A 13909-nucleotide genomic window follows, 5' to 3' on the forward strand; every position below is an offset into this window, starting at 1 on the left:
GAGGTAATCACATGCGTGTCTAAACCGATCTTCGTAGATTTTCCTATGCAGACAGTTAATGAAAGTGTGAATGACAAAAATGACGCCTGAAGTTAGGGGCCATAGTGTCGAATTATAGAAAATAAGTATACAAGGAAATATTTAGCCTATTTATCTTGGCTTGAATCACGTGATTTGTACATGTTGTCATTGTGAGTGGACGGAACATATAACTAAAGGATACTATTTCTATGGAATGTATTACCAATGACGTTCATATATATGTACAAACTTAAATGCAGAAGCATATGATATTGCTTTTTCCAGTAGAATAGAATAATATTTATAATAAACAGTTCCTGGTACATAAGATTCTTTATCCGAAACATTATGTTTCAAATGATAATTAATTTTGATGTAATTAATAGAGCTATGAAGTCAATATTACCCACCGGACATCACAAGTAATGGACTAAAACTTTAAATAAAGTTTTCAATGTTGTGTAGGAGTGTGCACTTCCTGTACAAATAAATGTAATCTGCTTCATCTTACTCGAATGGAAGGCAAGCTTAATTCGTTATTAATTAAACCGCAACTTCCATTTTGTACATACTTATGCATAAACTTCATGCATTTTTAGTAACAATTGTGAAAAATATTAATGTAAAGTTCAAGAACCATCACTTTACAAGCTTTCCACTTGAAATTTATGCATTTTAAAATTTAAGCACGTTCGCGATGAATTTCTAGCTATGAAAGTAATGTTTTACTCGTTTTTATGGTTCATCAACGCCCATATTAATTTTCAGATTCACACTAAAACATTTTTTTCTGTCCAGTCATATTACATTGATAATATAGAGAATTGTATATTTAAAGTGGGCAAGTTTTTATTGACTTTGATTAGTGTCAATAAGCGGATTGTATACAGTGTAAAGCACAAAAGAACGAAGTTCATTAAAATCAATATACCTTTTTTAACTCAATATATGTCCGGTATACTTATGGATACCTTATGTACAAGCCTGGAAGAATATTCCTTAAAATACATTCATTTGGACATTCATGTTTTAATTTACCTATAGAAGGTTGTTGATGATTGAGTAGTTTTCTTATGTGCCCGATCAATGCACGCAATGTAAAGGGAAGATAAACATGAATACTTTCGTTTAGAAAATGGAACGAAAATTAGTGTCGTGATTTCCTTATGGATAAAGTACGAAACGGGGTAAGCACAGACAAAATAGTATCATAGCAGCTTGCTTTTGACTAGTTGTTACAACGGCACTCGCTTAATAACAACCGTTTTCTTTCATATGTCTTCGATTGGGTTCTAGTTGTATTAAATTAAAACAAGCCCGTGCAGACAACTTGAAACAATCACACAATAATCTTCCTGCATAGAATTATTTTCGCCGGCAAACGTTACGTTAAGATCAATAGCATTGATTATATCGAGTGAAGTGATGTGAATTATTTTCATTATATTCAATTGTAACATTCGTTATTCACATTACACGTTTAAAGTGTTGGGCGAACTATTGCATGTTTACCACAACGACTATAATTCGACGTGAAATGTTGGAATGTAATGCAATTCAAAGTACATGTGTAGTGTTTTTAGTTTTGATTAATTCTGGCAGCACAACAGAAAACACACTGGGATATTTATCAGTGAGAAATCTAGTGTTTGTCGGCGGGAATATGACACTGATGTTAATCCCATTTTATCACGTGAATATAACGAACATTAATTACTTAAAATTGCAAGTCATATTTAGAACAGACAATGCCGCAAAGGAAATACATGGAGCAATCCGACCATTTAAAAACGGGAAAGCTTTCTTTATGGAGATTACAAATGTGAACAAGACCTGGAATAATTCAGCTGTTTTCTTCAAATACAGCAATACAGAGTCCAACAACGTTGCCGTCACAATAAAAGGTAACTAGAAATTGCGCGGCAGAGGCCGACGTGTATCTCCACGCCGCATGTTTGACCCAGGGGCGCCCCAGGGTTGGTAATGGGGCCATGTTTAGTTGAAATTAGTAAATGTAAAATAACCTAAAAAAATGAGTGCAAATCTCTAACCCGGCTCCCCCCAACCCCGATAACTTTTGACCCAGGGGTCAGATCAAATTTCCAAATAGTGAACTGTCGCACATATGCTCATAGCTATCATGTGTGTAAGTTTCAAGTTTCTAGTTCTTATAGTGTAGGAGGAGATAGTGGCCAGGACGGACGGACAGAGGGCGGAGATAACCACATAATATATTTCAAAATCTAAACACGGACCCTAAGTTCAAGGTCAAGTTCACAGGGGTCAACAATTGTATGCGCATGGAAAGGTCTTGTCCAGACACACATGCGTACAAAATATGAAAGCAATATCTTTGAATCGCGGTCGCAGATTTCGAAACTTGAGCGCGGACCAAGAGTTCACAAACTTCATGGGCATAGAAATGTGTTGTCCAGATACACATGCGTACCAAATATGAAATCAATATCTGAAGGGACACAGTAGGTATGAGCCTTTTTCGAATCGCGGTCGCATATTTCGAAACCTGAACGCTGACCTCAAGTTCAAGGTCAAGGTCACAGGGGTCAAAAATGGTATGCGTATGGAATGGTGTTGTCCGGAGACACATGCATACCAAATATGAAAGCAATATCGAAAGGGACACAGTAGTTATGAGCCTTTTTCGAATCGCGGTCGCAGGAAAATCTCTAACCCGGACCAACCCCAACCCCCATAACTTTTAGCCCAGGGGTCAGATCAAAATTCCAAAAAATGTACCGTCGCACATATGCTCATAGGTACAATGTGTGTGAGTTTCAAGATTATAGTGCTAATAGTTTAGGAGGTGATAGTGTAAAGGACGGACGGACGGACAGACGGCGTAGATAATCACATAATCCCCACTTTTTCTCTGAATTATAATAAAAACTGTATGTGTCTTTATCTTTTGTTTTACTTTCCATTCATTTATGTTCTAAGTTTTAGTCAAATGGTAATGCAACTGATTGTTTATCCCATAAATTGCTGTTTATTTATTACATAGATGGTGCGAGGTTTATGTTTATTGTTGATATATGATGTGTGAAAAGTTCTGGGCCAAATGTGAGTCTAAGGGCGTTCTATAATATGGTCTAGCATTCATGTACAATACACACACACACACACGCGCGCGCGCGCGCACGCACGCACGCACGCACGCACGCACGCACACACACACACACACACGCGCACGCACACACACACACACACACACACACACACACACACACACACACACACACGCACACTGTGACAGTATGTTAGTTTGTTCTCTTCCAGATCGCACGGAAGGTCTTCTTCACATTCTGTCCGACCCCTCTCAGCCTGAAGACAGTGCCCAGATTGCTTTTTATCCTCCTGTGGGTTTTCAGGATTGGAAGCAAATACACCATTGGTGGTCAAATCGATATGGTGGAAACGTCAACGATGCAAATAAAGAGGAAATAATTGTTACGATAAAAATAGCTAACCACAGAACAATCTTTTTAGAATACTTCCATAAAGATTCTCCTATGAACATAAGCGCAACAGTAGTTTCCGGTATGTTACATTTCCAGCCATTGCCGATTTGAAGTACAACTTTACATTGTATCCCTTGTGAGTTAACCGATAACAATATAGTTTGCTTATCTTTTCAACAGCATACGTATGTTTTGACTTCACTTTTTACACTTCAGCGCACAAAGGCGTAGGTCCTCCCTGCACTAATCAAGAATGTGGCCACTGCGTGTGTGTCCATCGAGGCGAGGACTTCACGTGCTCCACTGATGGACGCATGTTAGCAATGTGGATTGGCTCTGAAAACGTGGACTTTGAGCAAATAACAGACACAAGAAATGAAGTGAAACAATACAGGCCGCATAATGGCTCAATTACCAAACACCATCACAATAGTACTATTGTTTGCTTCATGGAGAAAAACGGCTTTGTTTTCAACGCCAGCGCCACTTTGATCGTACTCGGTGATATGTTTTAAATATATATTGGCAATAATTAAGATAATGGTCAATGTAGCGACATTCAAATTTTATCTTAACATCTTTCCTTAGATTTCTGAATAATGAAATTGAGGGCGTTTTACATGTTTTATATTGTTTTGTGAATCTTCATTGAATCTTTATGATGGTATAGTATGTGATAAGGACAATTTTATAATATGGCATGCTAAATCTACTGCCTTCACATACAAGCTTTGTAACAACCCGTTGAGCAATAAACCCGTTTTGCAAAAAAATTATGCACTTCTGGGTATTCTTCACTTAATTCCCAAATTGGTGAACATCACTTTATATAAACATTCAGCCTTGTTCGATCATATTTACGTTAGAGACGACAATTAAAACTTCCTTCATACCGTTTCAAATCAATATTTAACATTAAGTATATATGTAATGATTTTATTGCGAAACGGGCTGTTACACAAAATTCACATTGCAATAAGACATTTCAACACGTTTTCCCATAAATTATTGCATTTTTACGTAAGTACTAAATTGTTTGAACTCACTTTCGATACACATTCTCTGTTGTCTTATCGTATTAAATCTCAAAATTATCACCCTCCATGCATTTTTAGTAAAAACTCACAATTTTGTCTATTTTTTTAAACAATTTTATTTAAAAACAACACCTGAAACTAACTTTTAACTCTTCCAATTCATTTGATTTAATTAATACAAGAGTGATGATTTAATTGCAAAACGGGTTACTATAAATTTTTCACATTGCAATAAGACACTCCAACCCGTTTTGCAATAAGACACTCCAACCCGTTTTGCAATAGATTTATTGCAAAACGGGTTTATTGCAAAACGGGTTGTTGTAATCATCAAATTGCCATAAGACACTCAAACCCGTTTTGCAATAAATTTATTGCAAAACGGGTTTATTGCAAAAAGGGTTGTTACATAGCTTGTTTAAACTTCAGTATGTATCATCGTAGTGAATTCCTTTTTAATTTAAAATGACTCTAGTATTAAATCAAATGTTTTTAAAGTGGCATGATACATAAAATGAATAGTGATATTGTGTGAGCTAAAATGACCAGATGTGTTGGGCTTAATCCCAACTTTTAAAGTTGTTATGCATTGTTTCATGTTGTATTTATTGACCTGTATTGTTAATGCTATAGGGATTTTTGCATTAAATATCCTTATGGTATCAACATTTATATATTGATGATGTTTCTGGAGATTTCTGAATAATGTGCATATCCTTTTCATTATTTCAGTCGAGCATCCGTCAAAAAGCACATAAGTTGTCAAGTGTTACGTAATTTAAGTGCAGCTACTCTGTAAAGTTCATATTGTTTTATAAGGTTATATTTAAACCAAACAACTCATCGCATACATAGTGTTGTATTTGAACTACAATTCACATTTATGTCAATTTCTAAGCGCGTTTTCACAATTTTGTCTAGATCCTCTGAACCACGGGACAACAATGCCTCAGTTAACGGCAATCTGGATAGGAATAGCTGTCTCTACGTTCATGTGCATCCTCATCCTCTCCTGGTTCATCACAATCCGTAGGTTTGAAACTATTGTGATGTTACGAAATATTAATAGCTCTGATGACATATTGTATAACTAAATTAACTGTATGTATGCATCGTTTAATTTATTTTAATACAACGCGAATATATATCGCAGAATAATAAGTTTATAAGTTTACATTTGCCTGATTATAAATTAAATAATTGAGACATACACCATTAATGGTCCAGAATAAGTTTGCGATAATGCAGATGCTTTCATTTCAGGTCGTGCTTTTCGAACAGATGAAAACGTTACGCAACAGTAAGACCAACATTAATCACTATTGTTTGTGCACTGCATAGTAAATATTATATAAATGTTGACTATACTATTCGTAATTAATGTTGAACTTTTTATGCAAGTAGTCTCTTTATGTTCCAGACAAGAACTTGAATCAAACTTCTACATTCATCCAGTGGGTATGTCTTTTTATATGTAGTTTTATATGTATTTTATAAACTGGCTTTGTCATTTGTAGAATGCCATGCCGTTTACAATACGACATCTTCTTGCTTTAAATTTACCTTAAACATAGTTAAGGTAATTCTTAACATATTCCTTCGTAACAATCGATCTTGAGAGTCAAATAGCTTAATGAAATGGTAAATTGTTGTTTAATTAAAATAAACACTATCGATATAAGCTTAGTTAACAGATGTTAAAGTTTGGAGTGTGAGCAAAATTTATCTGCAATTTAATGCGGCATTCGGTGAAAAAATAAAGTTTAACAATTTCGACAGTGCATTTATTTTGAGCCTTAAATTACTATAAAACAACATTTTGTATAATATGAATACATGTAAAGATTTGTTCATAAGAAAATGTAGTTTTCCGTTGAAAATATTTTACAATTGTTAAAACAATAACAAATTAAATTATTGAGTGACTTTGTACTCAAAATGAGTTTATAATCATGTGCACGTATATTCGGGACATATAATCATTAGAAAATCAATTTTTTAAAGATGAATTAGTTAACATGATACCTTTGTCATTGCAGTCGATAGCACGAGCTCCAGCGGTGATTCTTCTGCTGCATACGAACATTTCGAAGAGAAATTCAATAAACAGGAGTGGCATCATAGCGACAATGCTGGAATGTAAGGGAGAACATGTTTTAAATCCTTCAATTAGATTTTAGTCGGCCAATACGTGGTATTGATATCATATTTGAATTCGTGTCAAGACAGTTATCGTTTAATGAAAACAACGATAGCATACTTACATTACATTCCTGCATTTTAACAATTTCACAATTGAAAACACATTATTATGAAATGATAAATGTGCTAAACAAGCCGATTGAGATACAATACAATTTGTTGTTACTTTTTTTAGTATTTATGGATATTTTTAGGCGATGACCCAAGCTTTGACAAGCTTTTTTTTTATTCTGTAAGTATCGTCTCGTACTGAGTCGGAAATAATCGTAAAACAAGCGTATTTTAAGATTTCCCGCTTTACAATGTTGTTTGACTTTCATTATTCATATATTGTACAATTATTGTTTGCTAACAATCATTTATTAATAAACTTAATTTCCTTTCGCTATTTCTTACCAATCCACGAAACTATACTCTTTGAAATTCAAATTTCCGACAGCACATTGCCAGTATTTCATCGATTGTTACATTTCCGGCATATGTGATGTAAATCACGAAACATAGAATAACTCAACCGATCTTCTATTTGTAAATTTCTAATTGTGTCGTGTCTTATTACCGCGTATCATACACTGTACACTTTGTTTTATTGAAATAAGTGTCCACCGTTATAACCGACTTACTAACAATCGAGTATAATGTAAATATTGGTTTTATTTTCTGTATATAAGAAAAAAATGAGTTTATACATATGTATTCATTCAGAATACTTCTAACCAGTAGTTTTTCAGTAAAAAATGTCTAGTACCATTTTGACAAAGGAAAATGCGGTTTGTAAGTTGGTTCATGTAATATTATTTAACGTAATAAAGTTCGGTCAGGATATGCTTTTAAGTTGCAATTTTGCATATACACATTGTTGGTTGTTTACACTTTTTGTAGTGTTTTATCTGAAAATAATGAGCATATATTTAATTGCATCATGTTCATTTAAGTATACCATTGATAGGTTTTAACTGACCTTATAGACCTAACATAATCTGTTTTAGAATAACCACACATGATGAAGGCACAACATTGCAACAATTTAGACCACCAGGTACGCATTTTGTTGTTTTTAATTATATAAAATGGGACAAATATCCATATTGTTTAAAAAAATATGTCCACACCTGTTTACATGTATTTTAACCTATAAATATTTCCCTGGTTACTTTTTATTATATAAATATAAAAAATGTCCTCGTTTCATCAAAGATTTCTAACATGGACAGTATTGTTATGCATCTACATAATAATCAAGGAATTATTCACTCAATGTTTAAACACATAATTTCCTAATGTTGCTAATACTATACATACGTAGAGAGAGATTATACGATAATCATACATGGAAAGTGTGATGTCCTTAAATTCGTTTATTTACTATTTTTGCTGATAAACCACTTAATAAAGAAAACAAATAATCTTTTATGATAATCTGTGTCTAATAAACGTACTCAAGTAAATTCATATGTTAATGTAACTGACGACGATTTAAGAAATGCAATATTATAAGCATATATTTTCAATTCAATAGAAGTTTAACTGGTCATAGGTCATATGATGTTTTTTATGATGTTGACATGTACAACTTATAATAAACCTTAAGTCGGACAAACTAATCAGGGTGTGTCCTGAATACTGAATGACCATATCATTGATATTACAAACTGCTCAATAAAACACATTTCGCATGTTGGAACACATTTGGATCTTATTTCATCTGATCTCTCTTCGGTGCTTTCTTCTTTTTCATAATAATGTTGAACATTAATGATAAGAAACATTTGAGTACATATAAATAATAATAATAATAATACCTAATAATAATAATCATACCCTTATTTTGACATTTAGAAATCATAGTTTTAAATATAAAATTATCATCGTGTACATATATATTTTATGTTGACCTACAATACAACTGTGCGTTTTTTCAACTGGATCCATCTGTGTATAGCGATAAAAGAATGTTTTTTGAGTAAATTCATTTATACCATAATCGACGTTACGTTACTCATTGAGGCTGAGGTAAGTTTGACTGATTATGTTAATATTAATACTACGGATGAAAGAAAATGCCGAAACATAAACAGTATTTAAAATTATAAATTTATAACATTAAACAAGCCTGACGTTTATGATTAGCTGTATTGCATTAATACAAAGTTTGCATAATGCATTCAGCAACAATATGTATCCTAGCGTTACCAGTTTCCGATAATTTAACAATAAAACTCACCTTAAAAAATTGTCTGTGTTTATTGTCGTCTTTTCTGTCACTGCATCGTCAAGATGAATATTCAAAGTGTAATTTACAACGAAAAACGGGAACAAACGAGCCAAAATAAGGGAAGTTAACAATAAAAACAAACGGACGTCAAAAACTGTAAAAACAGAAAGTGCGACACCGGTTTCCGATAGTTACATGAATAGTCATATCGTGACGTCATTTCAAGCACTGACTTACGAAACAGCGTTGCAAATGCACTAAAACTATAAACAAATTCAATTAAGAAACAATATTCATTGAAATCGCAAATTTAAAACAACAAAAAAACTTATTTAACAACATGGGCATTTGAAAGAGGTGTTTCTCCGGACTACTCTGACTGGTGTGCAGTATTTAAGGTGTGTCCAGTGTTGGCATGCATCACATTGCGCCCATGTGTAAATTGCAAGAGACTGTCCATCTTTTGAAGTGCAGTTGTACTTCTTGCACACGCAACATTTCTCATCGTCCGTCACATCTTCATCTACGGACATGGAGTCATCATCACTGGTCTGTATTGCACGTGATGGTCCTGCTACTGGACTGCCTGTAGTTGTTGCCTTGCCAGCGGTCGATGGGCGGGTGGCGGACTCGGCAATGTCTGGAGTACGTTAAACATTCCTGGTTGTATTTCTTTTGGAATGGGCCGAAACAACCGACATCCATGGGCTGTAAAATATGGGAACAGTGAGGTGGTAGAACGAATAGTATTATTCTGTTCTCTTTTGCCCATTCAATGAGTTCAATGGAGATGTGACTCTTGTGGCCATCGTACAACACCAATGTGGTATCTTCTTGGTTGCGTCCCATGGCATATTTCAAGAAGTGTGTCTTCATATAGCGAAGAAACACTTCGCTGTTTGACCAACCAGATTGCGTCATCATGCCTTCAGTCCCTTCACTCTTTCCGACCATAAGCTCCGGTAGCATCCGTTGACCGGGAAATACAAAGAATGGCGGTATTTGGGAACCAAGAGCATTTCCTCCGCCGATCACTGTCACCGTTTTCGATCGTTCGGCCATCACCACTTGAGGACGTGCATCGAAGCCAGCTACAATATTTGGTGGTCTATATTCGGTATTTATACCCTTTTCGTCGATGTTGTACACAAGGTGAGGTTTGTTGTGCAACTCGTACTTGTCGAAGATAGTTTTCAGTTCTTCAAAGTAGTTCAGGATCACCTTCTTAGAAGCACACGTTGCTCGTTGTTCAGGAAGTCCGGATGGCTTAACAACTTTGAGTTCTGGCCACCTGCCCATGAAGCCATAGAACCATTTGAGACTGAGTGGTTTCTCTTCCCTTCCCCGTTTTCCAAGGTAAACAGCGAAGTCGGACGCCTTGGTGCATATTTCTGCCCGAGTGTACCCGTACCCGACACGCGCTAGACCTTTCACATGCTCGACCAGTAGCTGTTCCTCACTGAGGCTAAGCAGCGGTGCGGGTCCATTTTTTACGCTATCAACCGACACTCTACTGTCTACGCGATCGCGCAACGTGGTAAGAGGCACTCCATATATCTTTGAAGCCCTATATACGGGGATATTATCCTCTTTAACTGCCATGTATGCCCTAGTTAGAGTTGTCGGTGAATACGAACGCCGCCTTGCATGCGTGGGTCCGCGGGAAGTCGGAGATTTAAGCTTTAAACAAAATGATTTGTTCCCTCAGTTTTTGCCTTTGCTGTATACCCAGCAGAGTAGCAGTATGTGTTGTATGATTTATCAATGTATTGATGTCAATTTACAGAACTAAAACCATATTATGAGCAATCGAAATCCATTCCGATATAATAAGTCTAAGCAGAACATGTTAATTTATAACCCGTGTTTACAGTAGGGTGTAGTATTTTACAATAATCATTGAGGAACTTTACCCATAACATTACAGTGGGCGGAGTTTACGAAACAAAACATGGCTGTCGTATTGAGCGTTCATAGTTAATTGATGTATTCAGACCTTGTTTACTAAGTAACAAAATGTGTACTTAGCAGAAACCAGTTAAAAACGTATACACTTGTAATAAGTAAATTTGTTACCTTAATTCGCAGCATTTTTACAAAATTGTTGAGCTACAAAAAATCGCCGATGTCGAACGCACTTGCTTGCAAGTTGTTTACCTGTGACGTCATGTAGTAAACAAAAACACGCGCAATATCGGAACCTATCGGAAATAGGTGTCTATCGGAAACGGGTAACGTCACGATATGTCTTTTTCAAAAAAAAACTTCACATAAAACGCACAGCGCACAACGCTTTTAAACGAACGAGTTAATCATAGTTATATATGCGTTACAATATTTAAAATAATGAATAGAATAATTATATTCAATATAAAACACATTTTGTAAAACATGCATTAGAATGAATTTTCAATAAATAAGCAATATAACTCGAAAAGTCGCAAAATAATATTTTAAAATATTTTCTTTCAGTCAAGATCATAAAAGTCTATCGCTTTCAAACATGCACTGAATAAGTAATTGTTTATGCATGCTCAGTATACTGTCAACTGATAACAAATATACACATACATTTAATCACAAATCCTTTATATGACCTGAATGTCGATGGAATGTTCATACGAGTGTTTCACGTGTCGTAAGATTAAAAGAAATTAAGGTCGTGTATTTACATCCATGTTCAACTTGATGGAAGAGCAATAGTTCGTGCCGATTTTGAGAAATTAAAATAATGCAAGTGTTTAGTTAGAAGAACCTGTCAGCGTAGTTTAATTCTATTTTCAGAAGATTTGCCTGAGTCAAAAGACGTTGATGTAACGATTGAACATCATTATGACGACATCGAAGAGGAACTTGGAGCCACGGCGGACCGCACTCAGCCAACTATGGAACACAAAGTTTGCACTCGCTCAAAAATACACATGAAATTATAATTCTGGCTGTTTTGTTTTAAACGAATATATCGTTTATTTCACTGTAATTTATTTCATTGTATACTTTGTCAACTGTTTAATTTATATTATCTAAAGTAAAACGTGTCACCAAATCAGCGAAATAATCTACACCTTAGTTTAACATGTTTCCTAGCAGATTATTCCTATTTAAAGGGGCGTTTTCACAGATTTTTGGCATGTTTTGAAGTTTGTCATTAAATGCTTGTTATTGATAAATGTAAACATTGAATCTAAAAAGCTCCAGTATAAAATCAAGAATGAAATTAATAAAAGGAAAAAGGTAGACCGCATCAGGGCTCGAACCAGTGACCCCCGGAGTCCTGGAGTAAAAACCAATAAGACCGCTCGGCCATCCGGCCAAGTATGAGTGAATGACGTATTTTATACTTTATATGAGCAATCTTCATAGTTTCACAAAATTAAACGACAACAACAGAACTCTACAAATTATTCAATCGTTTCGCGTTGCAACGGTTAATAATTTTCAGGTTTTTAAATAGTCAAAAGATGCATATAATGGCTATATAAGACCATGGTAAAAGTTCAGTATTACTGTTTCCTCACAAATATCATATCTAAAACGAAAAATTGCGAATCTGAAACAACCTCTTTGCAATTTTGTCAATTTACCAAAACGTAAAAAGATCCCTTAAACATTCACAAGAACATCTTACGGAACAACTAAGCACCATTATTTCTCTCGCTATTTCAGTAACGTATGTTAATCTTGAGAGATCTATTAGTGATTCTTGCAGAGATAAACGCCAATGAGCACAACAGTACAGCAGAAACAAAACCACAAGTCACCATTTTCCCTGATAAACAATTCTTGGATGAACACTGCTAAAATCCAACCTCACATCCAAAACAAACACTCCAATCGTTACGCAAGCGACTTAAGATGATCTGATCGTACTTACATAATCTTACTGTGTTTCACAATGTTTATTTTATATATTTATATTTTATATTTTAGTTCGCAAGAAAATTCAGATACTGTGAGGACCTTAGGCGTACCCCTGCAGAGCTTATTCGTTTAGAAACTTCAGGATATTTTTCTGAACTAAACCAAAAATCTACATGCGCTGTGATTCCTTTAGCATATGAAGATCTGAAGAGACATGTTATTGATCCCGGTCATAAATATACGGCAATAAGACCTCGTCGCACATCATCGATATAGAAACATTGTGTCAATATAATATGATGGCTATCACATGTGTGTTTAAATGCTTACATGTGCATGTGAGTGTGTGATTGCGGATGTGAATTATATTTGTTCGAAAAGAACGACGTCATCATTTGGGAAATGTATAAACAATTACATAAATACCTGTCTTAATTACATCCATAATTTCCAATCGCCTGTAATAAGGTATAAGACCCCATGCAAAGGGTTAAGTAAGTGTTAGCATTGATGAATTTTGTATTTTATGTCCATATATGCTAAAAAAAACATCCTCAATCAGGAAGGAAAAAAGTGCTTACGTGTGGGTGTGTTCGGTATGGGTGGTGCGTGAGCGCGTGAGTGCGTGCGTGCGAGAGATGCGTTTATCTGTGTTTTAAAAATGTATATCATAAACAGTATTTGTTGAGACACGCAGATCGTGGAGTTGAAAAATATATCCTTGTTATTCTTGTGTATTGTCAAGACTTTTTTCGAAGAATGGTAGATTGTTTTCCAAACATGGAAAAGTCCATTGATAAACTGCATGCACTGAATATCAGAACACATTTCAACAAAATATACATGCTTAGACATAATGCAAGCAAGTGTATGATATTCCAGTATGTAGAGGAATAAATGTGCATCAAACACTGAACTGAGATAGCAACCAATGAAATTATTGGAATAGTCAACACGTCCTTGGTGCATTTATAGCTATCTTATTTTGTTAAAACAGTACTTATCATCCAGTTCATGCTGATTTATTATGGATTTTATCCGGATTTTTTTCAGAAAATCCACCATTATTCCTTGCTATACAATTTGGTGACCGA

General features: G+C 34.9%; 1 protein-coding gene across 2 annotated transcripts; it reads left to right on the top strand.

Annotated features, from left to right (window-relative positions):
• The first annotated feature begins 1088 nt into the window (after positions 1 to 1088).
• LOC127873442 (uncharacterized) lies at positions 1089 to 13548 on the top strand. Of its 2 annotated transcripts, none has more exons than XM_052417306.1 (10): positions 1089 to 1208; positions 3319 to 3579; positions 3717 to 4001; positions 5459 to 5566; positions 5801 to 5837; positions 5958 to 5995; positions 6577 to 6676; positions 7729 to 7778; positions 11739 to 11851; positions 12885 to 13548. In XM_052417306.1, the coding sequence occupies exons 2-10, from the start codon at positions 3552 to 3554 to the stop codon at positions 13089 to 13091; spliced, it is 966 nt and encodes a 321-aa protein (XP_052273266.1). In that variant the 5' UTR covers positions 1089 to 1208; positions 3319 to 3551; the 3' UTR covers positions 13092 to 13548. The 2 variants fall into 2 exon arrangements, with proteins under 2 accessions (XP_052273266.1, XP_052273265.1); XM_052417305.1 differs by lacking the exon at positions 1089 to 1208 and adding an exon at positions 1224 to 1925.
• The last annotated feature ends 361 nt before the right edge of the window (positions 13549 to 13909 follow it).

The sequence above is a fragment of the Dreissena polymorpha genome, chromosome 3 (genome assembly GCF_020536995.1).
Source record: "Dreissena polymorpha isolate Duluth1 chromosome 3, UMN_Dpol_1.0, whole genome shotgun sequence".
Taxonomy (NCBI): Eukaryota; Metazoa; Mollusca; class Bivalvia; order Myida; family Dreissenidae; genus Dreissena; species Dreissena polymorpha.

Bases quoted from the DNA above. Each gene is read 5' to 3' on its own strand.
- LOC127873442 (XM_052417305.1), top strand. From the start codon at position 1,526: ATGTTTACCACAACGACTATAATTCGACGTGAAATGTTGGAATGTAAT. The intron at 3,580-3,716 runs GTATGTTACATT...TTTACACTTCAG, and splicing joins AAGCGCAACAGTAGTTTCCG to CGCACAAAGGCGTAGGTCCT. The intron at 5,567-5,800 runs GTAGGTTTGAAA...CTTTCATTTCAG, and splicing joins CTCCTGGTTCATCACAATCC to GTCGTGCTTTTCGAACAGAT.